This window comes from Antennarius striatus, chromosome 2 (genome assembly GCF_040054535.1).
Source record: "Antennarius striatus isolate MH-2024 chromosome 2, ASM4005453v1, whole genome shotgun sequence".
Classification (NCBI taxonomy): Eukaryota; Metazoa; Chordata; class Actinopteri; order Lophiiformes; family Antennariidae; genus Antennarius; species Antennarius striatus.
The window spans coordinates 7467069-7494472 of record NC_090777.1 but is presented as its reverse complement, the minus strand read 5'-3'; the positions used below and the strand labels follow the sequence as shown (position 1 = coordinate 7494472).

Below are 27404 nucleotides of genomic sequence, written 5' to 3'. Positions count from 1 at the left end.
CAACCGTCATTCTTGTACCAAAGAAGAATTTACCAATACTGTACAATAATTAATACCATAATGATGCTATGGCAAGGTTTAGTCACCTCTCATAGGTTCATTCTGACCAATCATTGCCCATTTGGCTAACCCAACCAATCACGGTAAGACGGTCTACCCTCTCAGCGGAAGAGTTAAGTGATTTACGGTGAGTTAAAATGCTACCTTCAAAGTCTCCGGATTATTATATGTCAACATTTTTACTTGAATAATCCAAATCGCAATTAACACTGACAGAAATTAAATTTCGCTGTGGCAGAAAATTCATGCGCGACTTGTGTAACAATTTAAAGGATAGCGCAACTGCAGCTAAGCGACTACCAAATGATAAAAACAATTTTTATACGTGAGTCAGTACATTTTTTTGTGAAACATAACACATCAGTATCATAACCGATTTGTGTGCACATAGACTGAATTTTTATTTCGGTTGGCGGAGATAAATTGGGCACTTGAAGGCATCACAACATGCACGCCGTAGTTTGCGGTGACTCGCATCAGACAGTGGGCCGGAGGAAAAACTACTCTGGGATGTCAGCGCTGACTTGTTTGCGTTAAAGGTAAGGAAACAATTTTAAAATATAATGTCTAGCATTATAGGCGGTCAAAGACAATGACACAATAAATTAAGTTGCAGAACATCTCTGTTAGCAGCAACAGGTTGACAAAGCCTGTTCGTAACGACGACTCTCGTAATGGTCATTTTAACCGTGTCAGCAGGTTTGAAACACTGACCTGCGAGTCATGACATTTTCTGCAAACAACAGCTGAATTATGTCTCCACGTCAGACAGGCAGCTGTGGCCGGGGAGCTGTGACTGGAACGTCCTGAAGCCGCTATGGGGGCGAGGTGGTCACGCAGCCGACTGTTCACCTCCCCAGGGAGGCACCGACGTGTACGGCGGAGCGCGGACGGAGACAGCGATAACGAGTCTCTGGATGGACTCGGCAGACGGGAGGACATAGCACAGTTCCCATACGTGGAGTTCACCGGCAGGGACAGCATAACGTGCCCAACATGTCAGGGGACTGGAAGAATTCCCTCAGGTGAGAGGAAACAGTTTGGATCAACATCAAAACGATCAGTTTTGAACACTAGAAATACACTGAAAGAAGACTTAGGCCTGCTCAGACTGCGGGCATATCAGATTTCCTTCCATATCGGATTTTTAGGGATAACTGTTCACACTGTTTTTAGCAAGTGTCCAAATGCGATCTGGCACTGTTCAGACAGGGCCACATTATCGGCCGATCTGACAAGTTGGCGTAGCAACGACGTCGGAGCTGAGCCGTGGTTCAGTGCGCGTAATGTGTGAGGTCTTATATTTGCGACGGCACCAACATCGACAATGTCGCCGAACATGAAGTTTTGTTACCTTAGCGTAATATATAACTGTCTGATAGAGGTGGAGAAAATCTCACACACACCAGACATTGTCAATTTCTTCTTTCATTTTTTACCGCTCTGTGTCTGCCCCCCAGACCAAGGCAGGGAGATTGTTCGAGTAAAGGGGCCAGATAGCTGAAGCTTCTGCCTCCTGTTTTACTCTTAAAGATCCGACGGGTTACCAGTAATCCTGCATCCTCAGATTGAAGGGCCCTGGGGGGGGATAATACACTGCAATGAGATTGTCAATGTAAGACTGAGTCTTACAGGGAAGAGTTTTATATGTAATCATGAGAATTTTGAATTGTATTCTAGGTTTAATTGGGAACCAATGTATGGATGCTAGGACAGGAGAGATGTGGTCTCTCCTCCCAGTTCAAGTCAGTAAGCAGGCATCTGCATTCTGAACTAATTGAAGAGTCCTAATCGAGGAGCTTGAATGGCCTCTAGAAGTAACAAAAGCATGAAAAAATATGTCTGCGTCTTTAAAGGATAAGACATTTTTAGCTAGCAATGTTTCGTAAGTGAAAGAAGGCTGTCCGAGACACAGACTTAATATGATAATCAAAGGACAGATCTTGATCAAAAATCACTCTCAAGTTCCTGTCATCATTAGTGGAGGACAGAGCGATGCTATCTAAGTGAATTACAATGTTGGAGAAATCATGTCTAAGATGCTTAGGCCCAATAATAATGACTTCAGTTTTGTTACTGTACGACAAGGCAAGGACGATCGATTGAAAGAAAATGAAAATAGAGTGTTTTATAGTAGATTTTGCGTTAAAATTCTAATTGAACAAAAAATGGTGAATGCTGAGAGGGGGTAGAAGTTGTGACAGACCGATCAGAAGGTAAATGAAAGATATTATCAATACTTTTTTGTAGTCTTAGACTTTTGATCTCTATGACCGGCAGGAATAACCAGCGATGCATGTAAATGTGTATTCACCTCGCTTGCTATTTTATATGCCTTTTTAAATTGAAAAGAAAAATCATATCTAATTTTTTTTTTAAAATTAAACTATGGCATACCAATGATGTTGTCTAAGTCAAAGTTAAAATGTATTCTAGTCCAAGTAAAACTTACAAGTAAACATTGAGTAATATTTTGTATGACTGTATCTTCACATAGTGAATGCAAGTTTTCAATTGTTGAATATCACATTGATACCTGCATAAAATAGGATAGAAATACAGATGGTTAAGCTTGAACTGTTGACTTTACGTTATTTTTGTAGGTAAACTGAACAGAATATGTTGCCCTCAGAATGCACGGGGGGCCCGATCCCCCATGCAGGGGGGTATCCCCCCACACCCCCCTATGACAAGTGTGGTTTCACACCCCCCAACAATTGAAAACTGGCATTCACTATGTGAAGATGCAGTCATACAAAATATTACTCAATGTTTACTTGTAAGTTTTACTTGGACTACAAGACATTTTAACTTTGACTTAGACACTTTGATTTTAATAAATTTGATTCTTGGTATTAGTCAATGTTTACTTTTAAGTTTTACTTGCTATTGCAGCAAGCCGCTGTCTTGGACACAGAATGTGGCTTTTTGTGGCTTACTCAATTCTTTTACACTGAGCCACAGTGGCTTAGTCATACTACCTCCTAGTGCAAGCCCAGGTAATGGCGTAGTGCGTATTTTCTGAATGCCTAACGGCTCACAGAGGGGCTGAGAAAACCTTGGGTTCAAAGTTCCTGCCCTGATTGTTGTGAACATTCCCTCAATTAGTGCATCTGCCACTGTTTCCGCCTTTTGGTTAGGCATCGCAACGACTTCAGTCCACTATGTAAAATAATTCATCGCACAAAGCACATACTTTTTCCAATTGTCTTGCATGGGAAATGGACCCATTATGTCCACCCCAACCCTCTCTATTGGCACCCCTGATGCCTGTTTTAGAGGGGTGTGGGACTGATCGAGGGGCCCTTTGTGCACTGCACAATCGTCCCGCAGCTGCCAGAAGTCTTTGACGTCCCCGTGATGCTGCCCCCAGTAAAAAGCCTGCCTCTGGCGATGCATTGCCTTAGAGCTGCTGAAGTGACTGGAGCCAGTGCTCCCATGGCAGGGCCCCAGCACCGCCTCTCTCAGGGTCTTGGGAACCACAACCTGCCACCACTCCTCTCCTGTGGCTGGCTCTTTCCACGCTCACTGGAGTTCTTCCTCAGAGAGACGCAGCCCACTAAATTTATTCCACAGGCCTTTCTTGGCTACTGACAGACCTGGCACGCTCTCACACAGCGGCCTCTGGCCGCTGAAGACCCACCATTGCACCGGCCTAAGGTTTTCGTCTCTCTCCTGACTAACCACCCACTTCTCGTTGTCCAACACCTGCAGCGACAGCATTTCGCTTCCCCAGCAGCCCACTCGCCTTGCAGCTGACTTTCCCTAACATCCCTTTTTTCGCAATAACTGCTGCCACTCGGATCACACGGCCATCTGGACAGGGCGTCTGCAGGCCTGTGGGATGACTTGCACGTCCTCCAGCCAGCATGCGACCTGGCCCTCGGGTTCTCGGATGGCATTGAGCCAATTGAGCACTGCATGATCAGTCTTGACGGTGAAGGGCACTCCACACAGATAGTATTTTAAGTGCTGAGCTGCCATCACGACTGCCAAGAGCTCCTGCTTTGTCACATAGTAGCGCCTCATGGCCCCTTTGAGACAGCATTGTACCCATGCCAACATTGCTCGAGTCTGTATCCAGCAGAAATGGAAGTCCTGGGTCCGGGGGTTTGAGGACCGGGGCCTTTAGGAGGGCCTGCTGAAGGGTGCTGAAAGCCCTCTGGCAGTCCACCGACTAGAAGAAGGGCTGGTAATAATCGAAAAAGGAGTTCACCAATGCACGAAAACCCTTTCGTAGACCTCCTTTAATCGGAGACTAGCCCAAGGAAACTCTTTAGCTCCACCTGATTATTAGGGGCTGGCCAATCAATGACGGCACGCACCTTTCCCTCGAGCGTGCTTATTACCTTGCTGTTCAATTTATGGCCCAAAAATTCCACTTGTCTCTGCAAAAAATGACATTTGTCAGGGTGCGATTTAATGCCAGCCCTTGCAATCCTACTCAGAACCACTGGCAAAGAGTCGAGTGCAGCCTAAAAACTCTTCCCATGGGCCAGAACATCATCCAAATACCTCACGTACTCCTGGCGTGGAACATCCTCTAGCACCCAGTCCGTGAGCCTCTCACATGTCCCTAGTGCGTTGCACAACTGAAAACTCAGGACCTTAAACTGCCAGTTCCCTCTGCCTGTGCTGAACGTGGTTTTTGGTCATGACTCAGGGGTTAGGGGAACCTGCCAGTACCCACTATGCAGGTCGAGTGACGAAAACCAGGCAGACCCAGACACCATGTCTGGTGTCTCGTCCACCCTCAGAAAGGGGTAACAGTCCTTCCTCATCACCCCATTCAGTGGCCTATAGTCCACACAGAACCTCCATCTGGACCCCTTTTTCTTGGGGACCATCACTACTGCAGATGACCATGGACTGTCAGAAGCCTCAATGATGCCGGCCTTGAGCATATCACGAACCTCATGATCTGCAGCCTCCTGCTTTACAAGGGGCAGACTGCAGGGGTGCTCTCTGATGGGCCGCATCTCCCCAGTGTCAATATCGTGCGGTACTAGGTGTGTCAGGCCCACCTCATTGTTGTCAAGGGAAAAAATGCCATTAAATTCCCACAGCAGCTGCCACAGACTCATTTGTTGCTGGTCGTCTAGCCCGACACAGTTCTTTGCTCAAACGACTCTGCCATTCGATCAACAATGACCGGTGGTTGCTCACCTGGAGGTGGTGTTCCAGGGTCTGCTGTTGGTGCTAGTGTGGTAGGTTGAGGAACAGGAACCTCGCAGGGCGTGCCGACACGCTATAAGTGGGCATTACCTCTCGTGCTTGTTGTGGGAGGGACGTTAGCTGAACACCCTGTCCCACGGGTTGAGCATGACATTACCCGCTAACACGTGAACGTGGTACAAGTTACCCTTTCCTGTGCAGCCCACAGTCACTACAGGGTCAGTCTGTAGGGGTGTGTCCGTGCTCCCCCATACAAAGACGAAACCAGCAGTTGAAAGGATCCGTGGTGACCAGGCTACATGGATTCCGCCTTGTTGCCCTGCAGTAGATCAGTGGACAGCATCCAATGTCGTTCCGCGGGGCCCGGGCTGTCTGTGCCATCACTGCACGCACAAGTTCCTTCTCCCACACAGGTCTCTGGTCTGATACCTCAGTCAGCAGCAACAGAGGGCAAAGCTGATGGTCCTGTGGCGCAGACTGCAGTCTGTCTCTCAATTGCGCAGTCAGGTGCAGAATTCAAGGACACCAGGTGGCTAAATTGCACATGGAGGTGCAGCTTGTCAGTTGTAAGTGCTTGGACAAACTGATCATGGACTAGTTCACTCCGAATAGCAGGGGCCATCTTGGCGTATGCAGGAATGCCCAGGTTCCCAATATCATAGGCCAGCACATGAAGCGACTCACCAGGCAGTCTGACACTGCTTTCCGGTACTGTTCAGGGGGCTTTGCTGAATGTGGAGGAGGGCCGCATCAGGCCTTAGTTTGGGGACCACTGCTAGAGAGTAAACTGCTAAGAGATTACTAAGATATCACTCAAGGCTCTGGTTTTTTCTGTTCATTCTGGAAGATAGAAACTTTGCTGGGGATTTTAAGTTCTTACGGGTGTTTGTTTTTAGCAGCGTTACACATAACTAGGGGAGATGTACAGAGTTGTGGCAACTACAGAGGAATAAAGCTGATGAGCCATACAATGAAGTTATCGGAAAGAGTAGTTGAAGCTAGACTAAGGGAAGAAGTGAGCATTTGTGAGCAGCAGTATGGTTTCATGCTAAAAAAGAGTACTACAGATGCAGTTTTTGCTTGGAGGATGTTGATAGAAAAGTACAGAGAAGGCCAGACGGAGCTGCATTGTGTTTCTGTAGATCTGGAGAAAGCTTATGACAGGGTGCCCAGAGAGGAATTGTGGTATTGTATGAGGAAGCCTGGAGTGGCAGACACGTACCGTATTGGCCGGAATATAAGACGACCCCCTCTTTCTCAAGACTCAAGTTTGAAAAAAGACTTTTTGAACACCAAATTAAATTTTTATAAAGATATATTTGAGTGAAAAAGCATGTTATTTTGCGGGAATCTCCATGGACCATGATGTTTGCAGATGACATTGTGATCTGTAGCGAGAGTACAGAACAGATGGAGGAGAAGCTAATGAGGTGGAGGTTTGTCCTGGAAAGGAGAGGAATGAAGGTTAGCCGCAGTAAGACAGAGTACATGTGTGTGAATGAGAGGGACCCAAGTGGAAGAGTGAGGTTACAGGGAGAAGAGATCAAGAAGGTGGAGGATTTTAAGTACTTAGGGTCAACAGTCCAGAGCAATGGAGTGTGTGGAAAAGAGGTGAAGAAGCATGTACAGGCAGAACGGAACGGGTGAAGAAAAGTGTCAGGTGTGATGTGTGATAGAAGAGTTTCAGTTAAAATATAAGGAAAGGTGTGAAAAACTGTGGTGAGACCATTAATGTTGCTTGGTCTAGAGACAGTGTCTCTGAGGAAAAGACAAGAGACAGAGCTGGAGGTAGCAGAGATGAAGATGCTGAGTTTCTCTTTGGGAGTGACCAGGAAGGATAGGATCAGGAATGAGAAAATCAGAGAGACAGCACATGTTAGAGGTTGTGGAGATAAAGTCAAGAGTGGCCAGACTGAGATGGTTTGGACGTGTCCAGAGAAGAGATAGTTAGTATATTTGTAGAAGGATGCTGTCGGCTCAGAGGAAGACCAAAGATGAGGTTTATGAATGTAGTGAAAGTGGACATGTAGGTAGTTGGTATGAGAGAAGAGGATGCAGAAGACGGGGTTAGATGGGAGGCAATTGATTCGCTGTGGCGAACCCTGAAGGGAAAAGCCAAAACGAAAAGAAGAAAACGGCACATAACTATAGCTGTAACAAGTTTATAACATAACTAACTATAACAAGTTTAATTAAATGTGGTATAAGTAGTTAATAATAAAATCTGGATTGGATTTATGCAGTTTCAGTCTGTTAAACTATTTGGCAGATTACCATGAAACCGGTTGAAAGAGTGGGGCATGTGCCAAAAAGTAGACCACTGAATTCTAGAGTGCATCAGGATAAAGACATGCAGCTGTCATTTTTTTCCCTATTTAATCAGAACCCCGAGAGCCACTGTTTGATAAGATATGTTTTGGATTAAATATTCGGCTTTAATTTAATTGGAAGGGGAATGATGGGCCTTGATGGGAGGTTTGCACCACTGACTTTCTCTTTTTAAGTATTTTAACAATTCAGCAAATCCTATTGAAGAACAACTGGTTAATACAGTTGCATGTGTTTGTATTTTAATGTACATAGACAGCCAATTAGCAGTTTTAGAGCCTTTGTTATGCGTCCAAAATAAATTTTCATCAGTCAGTCACATGACCTGTTACTTCTTGTCTGACAGATCGAGTGAATGAACTGGTTGCGTTGATCCCATACAGTGACCAAAGGCTGCGTCCCCAAAGAACGTAAGTAACCACAGCCCACTCATGAGCTGTGTCCCAGTTCACAGGGCCCATTTAATCCCCGTTATCTTCAACAGACGGCTTCCATAGAATGTCATGTCAGGGAATTATTCCTGGCAAATGAGAGTTGCTAATTCTCAGAAGAATTATAAGTTACAGACACGGTGTGATCAGTCATTCCTCTTTAATACATAACTAATATAAGAGCAGAGCACTAGAGAGTGATGCTCCCACAGTTGTTACAGAAAATTGTTTTTTATACCCGTTTCAAGCCCATCTCAGCAACAGATTTACATTTTACAACACACAGGTGTTTCCCGGCCTTTCTGGTTTCTTGGCCCCCTGCAATCCCAGAAGGGTTGTCACCCGTTAGGGTCAGTGACATGCCCCTTACTGTATTTACAAACATGTCAAACTCCAAATGGCACAATAGCTCTGAGAACTTCAAATGCATTTCCTACAGTCATTAAAAAAGTTGGTCCCGTTTTTGTCCTGATGTTACAAGGTGCTGTACTTGTCACCTGGCAACACTACTAATTGGAGTTGATGAGTCAATTAAGGCTCTTCAATTAAGTGGCCGGATCTTTTTGAAAACGCATCGTTTTTCACTCTGCATAGAAAAAAATTTGCATCCCGACAACATTGTTTTCAAAAAAAATCTCCGCCCACACGTAACCGCATCAGTGTGTTTATTAATATGTTTATAAGCAGAACAACTCCGTAACAACTCTGTTAACAACAGAAGCGAGCACCGGGACGTGTGGAAATTTATGCCGTTCCTCCCGGAGAACAACCTCCATCAGAGTTTTCTCACCAGCAGGCAGCGTGACCCAAAATAGTAGACTTGGGTCTACTCAATGTTCTGCAGCAGCACTTGGGCTTGAAAACAACAAGATGACTAAAAATGCCTGGACAATTGTTGCCGCAAACACGGTTTAATTCTGTCCATTCTGTTTGTACATGTAAACACGGGTCAAACACACAAGACTTCACAGCGGTTTTTGTCGAAGGAAGACATTGGCTGGTGTTTTCAAAAAATTCCCTTTTTCATCCCAGATATATGCAGTGTCGTGTGGACGGAAGGCCTAACCGGAGGAAAAAAGTTGCAATTTCAAAAAGATCCAGCTACGTGTGGACGGGGTCTAAAGCTTACAGAAAACAGCGTCATTCCCATCCTCTAATGCACATGTGTCAAACTCTAGGCCCAGGGGCCTGCCACATCATTTTATGTGGTTCGCAAGAAAATAAAAAGTCAGGATCAAAAATAGGTCAAAACTGTGCTTGGACCAAAAACTAGATTTACCACAATGCAGTAATTAAGCCCATTTTAACGGTAACAAAAACATTTTAAACAAAGTTAATGTTTTAACTTGTGTTTTATGTTATTTTTCTTTATTCACTTGGATAGTTTGATCCATGATTGATGGAGTTCTGTGGGTTTCATAACCTGATAAATTAACAGGATTTATTTTATAACAGAGCAACAAACACATTGTTTCTGTTCGACCGTAATTTTTGTAGGGCTGTTAATTAAACGCTTTAGTTACATTACCGTATTTTCCGCACTATAAGGCGCACCTAAAAGCCTAAAATTTTCTCATAAACCCGTAGTGCGCCTTATAATCCGGTGCGTCTTATATATGGATTAATATTCATATTAATATTGGTTAAAAACATGATTGCTGAAAAAAAGCCGGCAGTCTGGCCGCCTGTCATGCCGCACTCCGCCACCAGAGGAGCCCCCTCACAAGCCACACGGTCCTACGCCCCCTAACAACGGTAGGCAAGGGGCGTCACCGAAGTCCTGGCTCTGACTGAGCTGCTCTCAGACGGTAGAGCAGACTGTAGGTGCACTGGTGATTACCTAGCAAAGCATAAGGAACTTTCAACAATTCTATTGATAAAGTTTGAGTGACTGACTGATCTCAGTATTTCCTAACTATTTGGCATCGGAAATAACCCACTTTAAACTTAATTGGTCTTAAAACTGTCATTGTGCTGGAATCTTGTGACGGTCCATTCTATTAGTCTGTGGAAACACACGGAGAAACTGGCATAAAGGTGAATTAAAGACCCTCAAAGCTGAACTTCCAGCCTTTTCTGAAATTTCAAGAGCAGAGTCACTGTTAGACAAACGTGCCAACAGGTGTGCTGCATTGATTTACAAATGTAGTTGATAGCTCTGGGCGGGCGGCGGAGGGGCGCATTCAGGCTTGTGTATTCTGTCTGCAGCGACGTGCTGTGAGATTCACGGCGGTGAGACACTGACGTTAAAGTCAGTTCTAGGAGTAAAACAGCGTCACATTTGACAGTAAATTAGCAGCCTGACATTAAAAACTAGTTAAAAAATTGTTTAGGACACACAGCAGCAAATAGCCGCACCTCACCTCCGACTGGACTACCGATCGATCGAAACAATATTTAATTAATAAACTAAGACGAACTTTGGAGCTTAAATATCTGCTTCGAACTTCAGATCAGGAAATAATCCGCTCTGTTCACACTGACTGCACTCGTAATGAATTTAACCAGTTTTTAATGTCAGGTTTTTTAATGTGCGTGTTGACTTCTTTCTAAGATGGCAAAGTGATCAAGTGATCAGGTTTCCTTGATGAGGCTCAGGATGGCTTATTGACATAACAATAGAGGCCATTCAAAGGTAGTCAGGAAGTCATGAATGCAATTATTACTGCCTGAGCAGCACGGCTTTATCTAGTGGACGGATTTGCAAAACTACAGACGCTGCAGTTTATCAAATTTTATTTGTTTTTATTGTGTGCGCCTTATAATCCGGTGGGCCTTATATATGATATAAACTTTAAAACAGACAGATTATTGAAGATGCGCCTTATAGTCCAGTGCGCCTTAAAGTCCAGTGCGCCTTAAAGTGCGGAAAATACTGTAATTTTGCTGCAAATTTACGCACTATAAAAATTAACACAAGTGGCAAGTCAATTGGCCCATTGAGTGACCCGTTGGCTGCAGTGGCACGTCACTGCGCCAGTAGTCAAAAGCAGGGTGACTGACAACGGAGATGGACGCAACACAGGAGAGCGAGGCAAGCCCACTCGGACCTTTGGGCGGAAAGTTTATTTATAAAAAAAACAAAGATGGGACTATCAACAATCGCAGTACCTTTTGTAAAAGAGAACTTTCATATCACCGAAGCAGCTCCAGCCTAACGTATCATTTAAATGCAAAACATGACAAGGACAGAGTTGTCTGTTGTCAGTTCCTGTAACGTTAGCTTACCCTTTTAAAGGAAATGCCTGTTGGCATCTTGCTATTTAGTTGCCTTATTTAGAGGCATGTTATACTATTCATTTTGAATTGCTGTATTGAGTCAGCTTTACTATTCATTTTGATTGAGAGTCTGCTTATGTGCCTATTTGAGACTCAGCCTTACTTTATTTCTGAATTTTATTTATTTTATTAAACTGTATTTGTATTGCATTTTTGAAAAAATGCACCTGGCCTAATTGGTTTGCTGATGTGCTTGGCCTTGTTTCTTTTGAATCAACCACACTTGACCAATAAAAATGTGGATTTCAAATCTTCTCTTCTTGGTGTATTCTATTGATTAGTCATGCACTACAATTTTTTAATGTCCTAGAATACAAAGTCTTTATTTGGGGTCGTTTAGCAGGTATGAGATTAAAATGCGATTAATTAGATTAATTACAAATCCTGTAATTAGATTAATTTTCTTAATCGCCTGACAGCACTACCAAGTAAGAAATTCAGATGTATTTAAAATTAAGCAATACTTACATTAGTTTGCATTAGATTGACTTACATTTATAAGTTACATTTAACCCTTGAGGACAGCCAGTGGCCCTCGGTGAAAATGAGTTTGACACCCCTGCTCTAATACAATCAATTTTTTTGTAAGGGACAAATCGTCAAACATCTCCAACATACTAAGTCTTGAGACAAGCTGCGATGTATTTCATCTGATACATGGCTTTTGGAGAATGCAGTTATAATATGTGCTAAGGTTGTCAACATGACAAGATTGTAAAGTTTGATATAAAATTAGTTTATAAAATCAACACCTCTTTGGATATTGTGGCAAAAGGGAGCCCTAGGGACAAACTGGGGACATGCTTTTTTTCTTATTAGTGACCTGCGCACCGCATAGGTTGAGGAGATCAGTGAACACAGTTCAACACATTTCGAGTTATGTTAAAATGTGTGGAGGCTTAGGTTGAAAATGTGAAACAGTTTCTGTAAAAATTGAGATTTATATGCTTCTTCTGTTTTCTTGTCTTTAAAAATAGTTAAATAGTGTTATCAGTTAATTGGGGAAAAGTGTTTGTTATCAGTATCAACAAATTAGATATTGGGTTGTCATGAAATCAGCTGCATACATATCGAAATGGAGTTTTGCCTATGTCATTGATGCTTTGGTCAGTTTGTTTGGTGAGATGCCAAACTGTGTTACTGTGCTGCAGGAAGCTCTATGTGGTCCTGTCGGTGGTGCTCTGCCTCCTCACCTCTGCGCTGGTGGTCTTCTTCCTCTTCCCTCGCTCAGTAGTCGTGGAGGATGATGGAATACACTCGGTGACTGTGCACTTTGATCACGCCAACACCAAGGTCCTAATGAACATGACGGTAGGTTTTCTCTCATCGTAGAATAGATGGATAGATGGATACTTTATTAATCCCGGAGGAAATTGTTCACAGCTTTGCTAAAAGTCAGCACAGGAGTTTGTAAGGTTTGATACAGTTCAGCTGCACCATCCAAAGTGATCGTACAGTTGATGTAATGCCTGTTCAGTTCAGTGTAAGAAATTGATTAATTCTTAATATTTAGCAGAGTTAGTTCATCTTTTGAGGAACATTTTTTTCTTAGCCCAAATAAACTGAATTCAGCCACCAGATGAAGATTTTCTTTCCTTAGCATCGCAGGAGGGTACTCCACCAACATGTTAAATGTGAGACATGGTTAGCAATGTCATAAAACAAAATAAGGCCAATCCAGAATACTTAAATATTAAAGATACAAAAATAGAGAACATGGATGAGGTTGCTAAACACTGAATTCTTTGTGTGTGTCAGGCCTGAGATGGCCTAAAGCATTCCTGTCTCTCCCTTGCACTGGGATAATTTTGATAACGATGGAGGGAGAAACCCTAGCTCAATGTTTGTGGTGCCAGTGAAGAACACAGAGATAACACCCCTGGTCAGCCAATGTGTAGCAAAAACTTGTACTGATGTGAATGGATTTGATAAGAAACGAATCAAGGACATACTGGACGGAACACTAGCACCACTGACGCACCACTGACGTACCACTGACTCACCACTGACGTAATCTGTCATTTCAAACCGGGGTGTTTCCTACCAGAATGAAAATTGCCAAACTTTTACCTCTGTCTAAGAATGGGGATGCAAGAAATTTTAACAAAGGAGATTATATACATAAATTAGCCCAGTTAGTAATGAATTGGCCAAGCTGCAGAAATGGATTGATATCAACATATTTTTGCAGAATCTAACAAACTAAATACTGTATGTTGTTTGAGAAAAAAAGCTGCAAACACAACATTAATATCATGGTGAACAAAGTAAATATTGAATGGGTTGCTGAATTCAAAATGCTCGGGGTGATCATGGATGAGATGCTAAATTGGAAACCACATATACGAAATTTCAAAACAAATTAGGCAGAAGTGTGTTCATACTGTGGAAAACTCAAAAACTAATCAGAAGGTGCTTGATATAATTTGCTATGCATTAGTCCTGCCCTTTATGAAACACTCCTTTGAGGTATGGGGAAACGCATATAAGTGGTTTTCAACCTCTTTTTGTGACCCAGAATACACCCATGAGAATTATTCACAATGCTCATTATAGAGCTCATACAAATCAATTATTCATTAAATCTTAACTACTAAAAATACATGACATTATAAGCTATAGAACTGTTGAACTCATGAATAAAGCATCCTGTAATTGTTTACCACAAAGTGTACTAGCACAAAATTCAGAATAATGAATCCAGCCATCAATTGTGAGGAAAACACAGCATTTTTACAGAGGAAAGTAAGAACTACACTACATTTTCATAATCTTTTACTGGTGTCAAACTATGTAAAAAATTGGACAACAAAGTTAAGAGTCTAGGAGCTCTGCCTTTAAAAAGCATTTAAAAACTTGACTTTGTCAGGTTATAGTTCTGGCTTAAATGATGTTTAACATCTCGGACTATTATGGCTTATTAATTACATGTGTTATGCCTGTGAAAAATATCACTGTAAAGAACTGAGGCGGTGGACGATAGTTAGAATTGTAGTCAATACATGATGTTGTGACTACTTTGACATGGGAGAGGAAGGGTTTACTGCAAAAACAAGGACACTCAGTTTGTGTGGGAAACTACTTTTGTCATACACACAGAAAACTGTGTCATATCACATCACATATCCTGCAAATCTGAGATGGAGCTGTTGTCACACTTAGGTTGATAACGTGTTGTAATGACAGAGATGTTAATTTTAGGTATGGGAATTTTACAAGCCAAATGACTTTTACCAATCAACCCTTTTTTTCTTTTTCGGACGCTGTTGTTGGTGTTGCAAATGTGATGAAGGTGAAGTGTGCTGTAATAACATGTCCAGAAAGAAAAAAATAAACTACAGTATTTTCCGCATTATAAGGCGCACCTAAAAGCCTTTTATTTTCTCAAAAACCAACAGTGCGCCTTATAATCCAGTGTGCCTTACACAGTGCCTTGCGAAGCTATTGGTCCCCCAAGAACTTTTTGACATTTTGCCACATTTCAGGCTTCAAACTTAAAGGTAACAAAATGTAAATAATTTTCAAGAATCATCAACATGTGAGACACAATCGTGAAGTGGAACCAAATTTATGCAACATTGTATATTGTTTTTACAAATAAAAAACTGAAAAGTAGGATGTGCGAAAGTATTGGCCCTCTTTGAGTTAACACTTTATATAACCACCTTTTGCTGCGATCATAGCCACATGTCTTTGGGTATGTCTCTATAAGTTTTGGACATCTTGAAACCGAAATTTTTGCCCATTCCTCCTTACAAATAAGCTCAAGTTCCTTAATGTTTGATGGACATTTTTTGTGTACAGCAATTTTCAGATCTTTCCATAGATGCTCTGTTGGATTGAGATCTTGACTTTGGTTTGGCCATTCTAACACCTTTATATGGTTAATTATAAACCATTCCATTGTAGAGCTGGCTTAATGTTTACGATTGTTGCCCTGTTGGAAGGTGAACTTCCACCCCATCCTCACGTCTTGCAGACTCCCAACAGATTTTCTGTCAGAATCACCCTGTATTTGGCTCCATCCATCTTCCCATCAACTCTGACGATCTTCCCAGTCCCTGCTTGAAGCAAAGCGACCCCAGAGCATGATGCTGCCCTCACCATGTTTGACAGTGGTGTTTTCAGGGTGACGTGCAGTGCTACTTTTACGCCAAACATAATGTTTCGCATTCAGCCCAAATTTTGGTCTCATCTGTCCAGAGCACCTTGTTCCTCATGTCATCTGGGTCTCCCATGTGGCTTCTTTCAAACTCAAAATGGGCCTTTTCATGTTTTTCTTTCAGAAATGGCTTTCTTCTTGCCACTCTTCCATAAAGGCCGTATTGGCCTGTGGTGTGGTTTTGTTTTTCTTAAGGACAGGAGACAGTGTAAAATACAAGATATTTATTTGTCAATTCAAATCATGTATAGGTTGAGTAGCAGTACAATAATATCAACAATAGGTTGAGTATGAGTCCAGTAACATCATTGATGATATTGACAGACACAGGTTCAACAAACAGACAAGTTCAACAAATACTTATCTAAGCATGATGAGAGCTCTGGAGACGATGAAAAAGTCCTCCGGTGTGTTGTTGCAGAGTACTCTGGGTACAGGAAAAAACTTCAAGTACAAACTAAAACATGGATCACATCTCTTTTTATACTCTAAAGGCGTAACTTTGGGAAGGTGCGAATCAGTTGTTTAACTTCATTCCCTCTGCTCTCCACTAATCTTTCCCCCAGTTTCAGTAGGTACATCATGAACTCAAAAAGTTAGCAGAGACATCTAGTCGACAGTTTCACATGGCTGATGACATAACCTAATCAGTCACACGGACATTTAGTGCAGACAAAATTATTAAAAGATACTGACATTTCGCCAACACTTCTAAAAACAGATTAGATTCTTGCAGAATCTTTCATGACCTCGAGACTTCCTCGGGCCATTTCTCCCAAGTGCTGAAAGATTTGACACACACACTCTAGATTTTTGGGTCAAGAAATGATAGTATTTTATTATATTATTATATTATTTTATTGTATAATTTTATTGTATTAAAAACTTTCCACCACAGGCCCGAATATAAGACGATCCTGATTATAAGACGACCCATTCTTTTTCAAGATTCAAGTTTGAAAAAAGACTTTTCAAACACCAAATTTAATTTTTATACAGAAAATAATTAAATAATCTGAAACAAATAATTATAACAATATATTCGAGTGAAAAAGTATTATTTTGCCTCATTCAAATCATGCAAAAACTGTCTCACATCTCGAGCTCTTGGAAGCGGCCGCTCTGAGGACCACGGAAAGCTTTTCTGTGACTGTGAGCTCTCCATCCCCGTACACTACACTCTGTGACACCATATTTCACAGCCGCTTTGCAATTCTTTGAAGACTCTGCCTCATTTATCACCATTATCTTGAAGTTTGCATCATAACTTCTTCTCAGCTGCTGGGTAACCTGGCCAATGTTCGACCCACTTTTTTTTCCAGATTGTCGCCAAGTTTCTCCATTTTCTGTTGTCTCTTATTTTATTCTCTTTTCTTTCTTACCGGTATTTTTTATTTTTCTTCTTCGTGACAGGGGTTCGCTTTCGCCTGGAGAGTTCAGCATTCACTTTTAAGATACCTGGCGCCATCTACGTTGTGAATGGGTATAATGTCTAGACCCCGAATTTAAGATGACCCCCACTTTTTTAGTCTTATTTCAATGCAAAAAACACCATCTTATATTCGGACCAATACGGTACTTGTCTTATGGACCGATTGTCCGACCTCAGCTGTGTATGTCTGCAGGTCATCCAGCCTGATCATGGGCCTCTTTGGTTGTTTCTATGCTTTGTTTCCTCCTTGTTTGGGCTGAAAGTTTAGAGGGACGGCCAAGTCTTGGTAGGTTTGCAGTGGTTTTATGCTCTCTCTATTTCAATATTATTGCTCACACAGTGCTCTGGTAGACGTTTAAATATTGTGAGATCTTCTTGCATCCCATTCCTGCTTTGAACTTTTCCACAACTTTATCCCAGACCTGCCTGGTGTGTTTTTTGGTTTTCATTATGCTGTTTGTTCTCCAGTGTTCCTTTTACAGACGTCTGAGACCATCACTGAGTAGGTGCATTTAAACTGAGACCAAATGACACATAGGTGCCACTCTCTCTATCTATTTCTCTTACCCTGTTCTTATCTTCCTTTTATTTCTTTTCCACCCAACCGGTCAAGGCGGATGGCTGCCCAAAAGAGTCTGGGTCCTGCCCGGAGTTTCTTCCTCATCGAGGGAGTTTTTCCCCTTGCTCTGGAGGGTTCAGTTGGGTTTCTCTATCTGTTAAAACGCTTTGAAATGTCTGTTGCCATGCTTAAGCGCTATATGAGACACCAGCTATCCGCCTGAGAAAGCCCATTTCAGCCGCTTGTATCCGCAATCTCGTTCTTTCGGTCATGACCCATCGCTCATGACCATAGATGAGGGTAGGAACAGTAATAGCCAAAACTGCTTTAGTTCTTACATCAGTGGCTATGGCATTGTACTGCAAATAACTGCTTTAAGGTATTCCAAGTTTTATTTTCTGTCTGTTTTAGTCACATGATACACACAGGAGTTACTCAGTGATAAAAAGAAAAAAAATTAACAAATTGAAAACAAAGATCGTCTAATATTTTATGTTACTGATTGCTCTCTTCCCAATGCTTCACATTCTGGTGGAATACAGAGTGACGTTTATCCTCCACTGAAGTATTAACACATTCTCATCCTTTAACAGAGCATGGATGGACAGTAGTAGAACGGTCCCGGCTGCAGATTATCACAGTGAAGTAGTAATCATGCAGTTAGTCCAGGGGAGGAAGAGTGACGGGTCGCGCACGGAGGTTGCGCCCCAAATGAGCAGCTTGTGGTGGGGACGGCGCCTTGCTCAAGGGCGCTTCGGCAGTGGCTCACACTCCAAGGGATGTCATGGCGGGAGCAGGAATCGATCCACCAATGGCCAGGCGATCCGTCTTCGACATCTGCTCTACCGCTGAGCCACTGCCGCCCCAATGTTTTTATTGCCCACTGTGATGATGGTGATGGTGACTCAAATGATTCAGGCAGATGGTGTCTCTCACTGCTCTGCCGTCCTGGATAGCAGGAATTATCCTGAGGTGTCGTACGGTCTCTCCTGTAAAGTATAGTAGATTCATTAGACTGGATTAAACAAGAGTCAGGAACAGACCCAGACCTCCACATCAGAAATGTAGTCTGCAACATCACACATGATCTGGAAAGATGTTTGTTTGTCTATGATGCAGTCTTTAACATGTTGAAACAGTGTTCAGTCTACAAGTACCTTGATGGGAATGTGTGTACCATCTGTGCAGCCAATTACATTGGGAAATCCTAAAAGAAATTAAAGTTAATAATCCAATTCTGAGGTTGTAGCACAATGTCATTAAGAGAATATCATTTCAAATTCATTATGTGCAATTTCCTCCAGGATTAATAAAGTGTATATCAGATTTCTACATCATTCACCTGCAATCCTGTGGAACTCCTCCTTGATGATTCTGACGGGTTTCTCTCTGGGGAAATAGAAAAACTGGTAAAAGTTTCAAGGCGAGGCGCTGAGCATCTCCCACATTGTATAGAAAAACTACCGTTTGCAAATAAAAAATAAAAAACTGACCGAAGCACTACACACAGCGCTGCTGCAGATGTGAGGATGGATCAGGTCGTGTGTGTGTGTGTTCGATCAGGACGTGAACCAGTACCGATCATAAAGCAAACTGTTGATTTGACGAGACATCCTAACGTGATACAAAAAAATTTAAATCTCTGTGAATTAATGTGTGAAACTCATCAAGGGGCTCCACGTCAAACGGATGTGCAATGTTTACCTCTAAAATACCTCAAATACGGAGTTATTTATAAAACCTTAATTTGGTCAAACTGTCCGTCCGACAGAACCAGGAAATGAATCCGTGCGAGGGATGGTGAAAGGGGGCAGAGTCAAAAGAAACCCTGGGTGTCTAGAATAAAACCTGCTCCCGACCAGGTTAGCTTCAGAGAGTCTGTTACTGTGGTAACAAACCCAGAGGTTCAGTTTACCTCGCGTCATGAAACCGATCAGGGTTACTGCTCTGACTCTGGGTTAAGTTACCTCCCTTTGTGAAACCGAAAGTCCTGGTTTTCCCTGATTTCAGGGTTAACTTACCCAGGGTTTCCACTGAACCTGCTTTGTGAAACGGGCGCTGTGTCTCACATGTTGTTGATTCTTGAAAAATATTTTCAGTTTGTTATTTTTAAGTTTGAAGCCTGAAACGTGGCAAAATGTCAAAAAGTTCTTGGGGGGCCAATACTTTGCAAGGCACTGTATATGAAAATATTTTCGAATATGCCATTCATTGAAAGTGTGCCTTATAATCAGATACGCCTTATAATCAAGCGCACCTTACATATGAAATATGTAAGGTTTTATAGTCCAGTGCGCCTTATAGTGTGTGGAAAATACTGTAAATAAATACAGTGATAACTCTACTTACGACTGTCTCCACTTACGAAATTTTCTACTTAACGAAATTTCTCAGCAGGACTATATTACCTCTACTTACGAAAGAAATTTCGACTTGCGTAATGTAAAAACACAGTATCGGCTGATACTTGAATCTCCTACAGGTTCCTGAACGCAACATTCTCATAGCTGCTCTGCCATTGGCTATTACGTATCTTCCTGGCATCCCGTTGGCTAAGAGAGATGTCACTCCACCTCTGTGTGGAGCTAGAACGGTACTTATGGAGTTTCTTGGCATTCGGCACTCGACCCCTGAGGTAGTCTGATAGTTTTGCACAGATAAAACTTTTTGAGTACGTATTCGCTATGGACCCCAAGAAAGTGATGGAGAAAAGAGGAAAAGAAAAGACAAAGAAAAGTTTTTTTGTCCATACAAAGCAAGAGATAATAGAAAAGCATGAGAAAGGGAATGCGTCTGGTGATCTCGCCAAAGAATATGGCCAAAAGTCTACAATCACGTGGGTCGTTGGAGAAGTTCAAAAGGAGGACTGGAATTCACTCTGTTGTTCGGCATTGTGAGATAGGAGCGCATGAACCAAAGAGGGCGAAAAACAATGGGGATAGCTGTTAAAAAGGTAAATGACCGTCATTATTTTTCTTTCCTTGTTTTTTACGTTATGCACAACTCTCATTTACGTTATGCACAACTCTCATTTTTTTGTGTAATAATCTAATCGTAACATGTATGTTACATGTTTTGATGCATTTGTATGCTTTATAAAACATGTCAGAATTTTTGGGGGCTTGGAACAGATTAGGGCATTTGCATGGAAAACGCGTCTCTACTTGCGTAATTTTCTACTTGCGTAATTTCCTCCGGAACCAATTAATTTCGGAAGTAGAGGTACCACTGTAAACAAAAACTATGTTGTTATTTAGGTCACTCGTAAATGGTTTTTCTTAAATGTGTTGTTGGATGATTTTCTTTCTATAAAAATAACTCACTGAATATGTTTGACTTGATATGTTTTAACCTTGTAATGATGTTATAATAGAGTCTTTTTTTCCAGCCAGTTTTTTTTTACAATAATACCAAATGGAACTAACAAAAAATTTGCAACTCAACTCCCAAATGCAGTGAAAATCTAATAGCAATGCCCAATCAAAAGTCATCAGAAAGCAAGCTGTTGGTGAGGCAATTGCTCTGTGCCTGTGATCCAACAGTGTTGTGTGGAGTTTCTCATTCACGTAACCGTAAGTTTAGAAATGCAAAAAATGTCTCCCAACATTGCGTCCTCTTCACCTCCCATTCATTGTTTTCCTCAGAGCACACTAAACCTCACCAACCGGAACTTCTTCTCGGTGCTGGTGCAGACTGTGAGCTGCCAGGTTCTCTACATGAAGACGGTGATTGGAACTCATCAGCTGAATAATGCCACCACTATCCAGCCGCTGAGCAAGAGCCAGGTCAAAGACAAAAGACACACTCATAATGCCACAAATAAAGATAGAAATCTATGGAAGTTATTCATTGAAATCAGTTTTTATAGTCAGAGCTTTGGGGGCTGCGAGGGTTAATGCTTAAAGATGTTACTCCAAGAACCGCTTAAGAAAAACTAAGTCACCAGATCACATGAAAAGCATCAATGAAGGGATCAATGCATGTCATTTTTACAATGATGTTTGTTGTGTAACATCTTTGCTGCAGGTGAACTACACTGTCAGTGTGGAGATTGGTAGAAGCACTCCTTATGTCTAGTGAGTGTCTCCACCTGAGCCCAGTGTTGTAGAAACACTCTCGTGATGCATATATGAATGACAGTAACAAAATTTGAAAAAGAAAAATTTAACAATCGCCTAACTGTTTTTCAGTGCCTTCTGCACCATGCCCAGCATTAAAGTCCACAACATTGTGGTGTATATGCAGTAAGTATCTCTCGCCCGCTCTCTCTATCTTCATGTGTGTATGTCAGCTTGACAAACCTATTGTTGCAATGAAGGCAAATCTCCCTTCAATTAAAGTGGTTACTCAAGGAATTTAGAATTGATTGAAACACAACCACAGGGAAAATTCGAAACCAAACCAGCTGCAGTCGAACGCACATCTTTTTTTTAAATTTAAATATTTAAGCTTTTAGATCCACCCCCCCCTTCAAAAAACAACCATCACATTTTGAATAGCTTCGGAAAATTTCAGTAAAATCTGAACTAGAACGTTCTTCGCTGTTATTCCTGAAACCCATTAAGTCCTCTTCTTCAGTGTCGGAGTTGAACAGCCCCAAAAGTGCTTTGTCACATCTGTCTCAATCAGTCTCACTCTCTGTTTCACTGTGGTCTTCCGGTGAAGTTGGCTCTGAAGGTGCGCGGCTCTCTTCGTGTAGCAGTCCAGCCTTTCGGAACCCATTGGTGATGGTGGTATCTTTCACAGCACTCCATGCTGTTAGGATCCACTGACATCAGAAAAGGATGTTTTCCGCATGCGGCCAGTTTTTGTGAAAGACTTCTCACCACTTGTCATCAAAGTCTCCCACTCAAATGCCCAATTGACACTGATGTAAAGTGGATGCAAATACTTTGTTTTACCTCCAGGAATGGAGTTCCAGCTGGAATGGAGTTTGTTTTCTCGATCTCTGCTTTCACAGAATCTGTGATGTGGGCCCTCAATGCTATCCAAAACAAGCAGTGCTTTTTGCCGGTGAAAAAATCCTCCCGGGCGCTTGCCGCAGCACTCCGTTAACCATTCCTTCATTAGGCCTTCCATCATCCACCCTTTGGTGTTTACTTTGACCACTATGCCTTTTGGGAGTTGTTCTTTCGACATAGTTATGCACTTAAAAATTACCATTGGTGGTAGTTTTTGTCCGGATGCCGTGCATGCCAGAACGCAGGTGAAGTGCATCCTTTCGTGGCCTGTTGTTGTCAACAACACGGATGATGCACCTATCTTGTTCACGGTCTTGGTCAGAGGCAGATCAAACGTCAAAGGGACTTCATCCATGATGTCCTCGGACCAGAGGACATCATAAATATGGATGAAGTCCATATTTATAATGCATCTGATGCTTTTATGATGCATCTTTGTTTCAACGAATTTGTGGAAGTTTTCAACCTTTTCCTGATGGTCAGGGGGGAGTTTCTGACAGAGTGGTCCGTGCCCTGATGGACAGGTTTTTACGTCTCATAAATATGAAACACCATGACGGCCCAGCTTTAAAATCTTCAGTATTCATTTTGCGTGCGATTGTTTTTGTTTTCAGTCTGATCTGTACAGTGGATACAGCTCGGCCACCTGCTCTGTGTGTTCACCCAGTCCTCCAGGACATTTTCAAGTTCAGGCCACCTGCTTTTATGGCCTCTGAAAGCTTTTTTAGCAATTTTTGGCATTGAATGAGCTCTTCCAGCTTGCAGCTCACCAGAGATTAGTTGACGCTAAGCTTGCGTGCAGCAGCGCGGTTTCCTTCCTGTATAGGAAGTTTATGGCCTTCAACTTAAAACTTGCATCATACGAACTTCATGTGGTTTCCATGTTGAAGGGGCGAGGATTTGAAAATAATTACCAGTTAGTAATTTGTTGTGCGTGTTCTATCTGCTAAAGAAAAAGTCGTGCGTGTTCTGTTAAAGAAAAAGTAGCATAGGCTTTTCTTCTTTGCATCGACTTCTTGTCTATTTTAATTCGAATTCCGGTAAGAGCAACCCTATCGGTGGAAGAAAAACTACAGAATAGCCGCACCTTTGTATGAGCCGCATGGTTCAAAACCTAAGAAAAAAGCGGCTTATAGTCCAGAAAATACGGTACTATACCTCCGAGCACAGTAAATTTAAGCACAATGATTTAACACTCAGATTAAATGTCCATCGTGTGAAAGAGGGGAAAATATTCTCTGGTTAGATTTTCTCACCGTATTAATGTTACTGACTCACTGCTTTGGAATTGGTTGAAACTCAAGCACAAGGACAAATTTGAAAACAGGGAGGCTTGCAGTGAATCACACATCTTTTTTTTAATTTTTATTAAAACTTTTAAGCTTTTAGGTATCCCCCCCAAAAAACAAAAAAAACAATAACATTTCATTTTGAGAAGCTTTTTTGAAATTTTTTTGCAAAATTTGAACGAGAGTCTTGTACAGAAGAAATACTTGAAGTGCACTACTTGACTAAATATATGTGGTCACATTCCCCGACTGTCATCATTATCTTCACCTTACGTTTGAGAAGCTGATAGGTTGGCAAACAGTTAGGCTATTATTAGCTGTCACATGCTATGTATTAGTCCTACTGAGCATGACATCTGATTGTGTGTTGTTTGTGTGTGAGAGAGGTTTACTAGATTAACTAGAATATTTAGTGTCAGATGACCGCACATAACGAGGTGCTGCGTAATGCATTAAGCCTCTTCAGACTGATGACTGTGAGGCAGGCAGTAAAGATGACTTCAGTAGATAGACTCTTCCTCCTCCAGACTCTTCAGTCTCGTAGCCACCTCCTTGAACTATCAACATCTTCCTCTGCATCTCAGCACTAGTTCCTAACATCACACCATCCATCTTTTAATCTTTGTAAGGAAATCACAATTTACTTTCATTCCTAAATGTCTCAGAAAATATTGCATTCAATATAAGATAAAATGCTAATTTGAATGAATGTTTTCATTCATTGGTGGAACATGAATATGTAACCAGGTTGTGTGATGCAGCACACGCTGATTTATCCTCAAATTGATGGAGGATGATGGAGGATGAAGAACATGCAGTATGTTATTTTTGAAAGCTGCCTTAGTGCCACTTGAGTGAAATTCTTTATCATGATTTCATCATCAGTTTAAACCAAAGTGATCTTTCTGCTCTGCAGTAAAGAGTTTAAAGAACCACAACTGAAAATTTTGAAAGTCACTGAACTGTTCTGTTGGTTTTGTCTGCTGGTTTTAAACTACATGCATTCTCTCATCATACATTTATGTTATGTATAATGACTTTGTGAGCAGCAGGTAAATTTCTCTTTCGTCCCTCTCTTTTCAGGACCTCAGTTAAAACCTCATACATGGTGCGGACATCGCAGAACAGTCTGGAGGCCTACCGCTACATAGACTGTGGTTCCAAAACCACCCACCTCCACACAACTAGGTGGCACCAGCACTCCTCCCTTGCATTCAGTCCAGCCTCACCCCTCACCTCTCCTCCACTGTGATTGGGCAGCCGTCTCTTTCAGATGAAACTGGGAAAAAGCTAAGTTGTTTGTCTTCGGTACATGCTGCTAATCTAATGTGAAGCAACTGTTCCCTGGAAAATGCCTCTGTTGATTTTCATTGGATGACCCAGGATTAGCAGATGAGTACCTTTATTGTGACTTCCCAACCACAGCAGCCAATGTTTTGTACCTGCTTTAACAGAGCTTATGAACTCAGTACGTCTGCACTACTTAAAGTATAGCTCTTCTGCTTCCTCCAGAATGGGTCACATGTCCCCACCACCGTTTGGTAAATGTGGTTTGGTTGCAGTAAAAATGTCAGAGGAAGCTGTTTAAACAATCACAAGTCACTGGTTACTGGTTAGCTTTAATCAATGCTGAAGAGCGTTTGTCAGCATGAATGACTTTTGGCTCTGATTGTGTGACTGAAGGCCTACTGTTTGTATTAAGGATTGAATGCAACTGGTTTTGCACAATGACACTGGGATTTGTTAACATATTACTGTTATTTAACTGTTTATGAAGTTGAATTTACACATTGAACATATCAGTGATGTTTTTAAACCAAATTATTATACCTCTGAGCACAGTAAGCACAATGATTTAACACTGAGGTCAAAGGTCCATCGTGTCACAGAAGGGGAAAATATTCTCTGGCTACATTTCCTCAGCTTGCGACTGACTTACCGATCCTGCAAAACCTTTTTAGTCATCACTCATGAAAAACAATAGAAAAATATACAAAAATAGAGCATTTCACCCCATTCAGACTTGTCCTGTTTGTATCTACACTATATTAGATACATATATTAGATATATATATTAGATATATGAGATACAGTACTCTATACCATTGACATGACTTCAGTGTGAATAAGGTGACAAATGTTTTTAAGGGGAAACATTTTTTTTTAATCTAAGACTGAAATATTTTAAAGTTTTATTTTAACAGATTAAACTGTTGTGCCTGTTTGTAAAATTATATTAAAATGAGTTGTTAATTTTGGAAATTAAACTTAATAAAACTGAAATCGAGCCAAAGGTTTTGTTGACTGTTCAATTTGACTAAAATTCATGAAATGAATCGGCTAAATGCAAGTAGGGTGTAAGAATTATTGATACACTTCCATCCCTTTTCAACTGTTTACCCGGGTCACAGGGCCGTTTCAGCAGGGATGCCCATACTTTCATCTCCAGCTCAGACACCTCTTCCAGCTCCTCCGGGGGGATCCCAAGGTGTTCCCAGGCCAGCCGAAAGACTTAGTCCCTCCAGCTTGACCTAGGTCTTCCCCTAGGTCTCTGAGCTGCACTCAGCTGCAGCTCATCTACAAAAAGCAGAGATAAAATCGTTTGGTCCTCAAACCAGATTCTCTCCGGACCCTGGCTGCGCTTACAGATTCTGTCCATAAAGATTATGAACCACAACATAGAGGGCAGCCCTGTTGAAGTCCAACATACACATGGAACAGATCTGACTTACTGCTGGGAACGCAAGCCAACCTCCAACCTCAGTCATATAGGGACTAGATAGCCCTCAGCAAAGGGCCATGAACCCCATACAAAGCACAAATGGACTGGTTGGGCAAAGTCCCATAAATCCTCGAGCACTTGATGGAGAGTGTAGAGCTGGTCAAGTGTTCCGTGATCGGGAAGAAAACCGCATTGCTCCTCCTGAATCCACAGTTCAACTATAGGTCTAATCCTCCTCTCCAGTACTCTGGAGAGGAGGATTAACCCTAACCCTAACCACACTGAGGAGTGTGATCCCCCTGCAGTTGGAACACTTAATGGTCCCCCTTTTTTAAAGGACAACCACCCTGGTCTGCCAATCCAGAGGTACTGTCCCTGACTACTATGCAATGTTACAGAGACCTGTCAACCAAGACAATCCTTGCATATCCAGAGACTTGAAGTACTCAGGGAAATCTCATCCACCCCCGGTGCCTTGCCACCAAGGTACGTCTGGCCTGCCTGTACCTGTCAGCTGTCTCCAGAGTCCCATGATTCAACAAGATTCAATGAAACTCTTTCTTGTTTCAGCTTGACGGCATTCCTTATTTACTGTGTCCAACACTGGATACACTTCAATATCATATTTTGTTGTGCATTAGTAGTTTTGAACTACTACTTAATTTAAGATTTAACCTTAAAAACTGATTTTATTGATCTTGTGCTCCTTGTACAATTTTTTTAATGACTTGTTTTTCATAAATCAAAATTGTGAAAAAATTAAACACACACAAAGTCAGCTATCGACCATACCATTGTGACCACCTGATTAATATTGTGCAGGCCCTCCTTTTACTGCCAAAAACAGCCCTGACCCTTTGTGGCATGAACTCTCCTACATTTCTGAAGGTGTGTTGTGGAATCTGGCCCCAAGACATTAGAAGTTGCTCCTTGAAGTTCCGTAGGCTGTGAGATGGGGCTTCTGTGATATAAACATGTTCATCCAGCACATCCCAATTTTAACCCA

The 27404-nt window shown here is 41.9% G+C and overlaps 1 protein-coding gene and 1 long non-coding RNA gene across 4 annotated transcripts; one reads left to right on the top strand and one right to left on the bottom strand.

The window, feature by feature from the left end:
* Positions 1-143: 143 nt before the first annotated feature.
* tmem106c (transmembrane protein 106C) lies at positions 144-26723 on the top strand. 3 transcript variants are annotated; one of them, XM_068325838.1, is made up of 9 exons: positions 147-187; positions 452-599; positions 829-1085; positions 7910-7973; positions 12425-12584; positions 21071-21211; positions 21453-21502; positions 21617-21670; positions 24760-26721. In XM_068325838.1, exons 3-9 carry the CDS (start codon positions 878-880, stop codon positions 24926-24928), a joined length of 846 nt encoding a protein of 281 aa, XP_068181939.1. In that variant the 5' UTR covers positions 147-187; positions 452-599; positions 829-877; the 3' UTR covers positions 24929-26721. The 3 variants fall into 3 exon arrangements, with proteins under 3 accessions (XP_068181946.1, XP_068181939.1, XP_068181955.1); XM_068325845.1 differs by having other exon boundaries at positions 144-599; positions 833-1085; positions 24760-26722; XM_068325854.1 differs by lacking the exons at positions 147-187; positions 452-599; positions 7910-7973 and having other exon boundaries at positions 920-1085; positions 24760-26723.
* LOC137602844 (uncharacterized) lies at positions 17800-19927 on the bottom strand. The gene is made up of 3 exons (XR_011037205.1): positions 18769-19927; positions 18584-18633; positions 17800-18415 (listed from the first exon to the last, which is right to left on the bottom strand). It is a non-coding gene; the product is annotated as an uncharacterized lncRNA (long non-coding RNA).
* Positions 26724-27404: the final 681 nt, after the last annotated feature.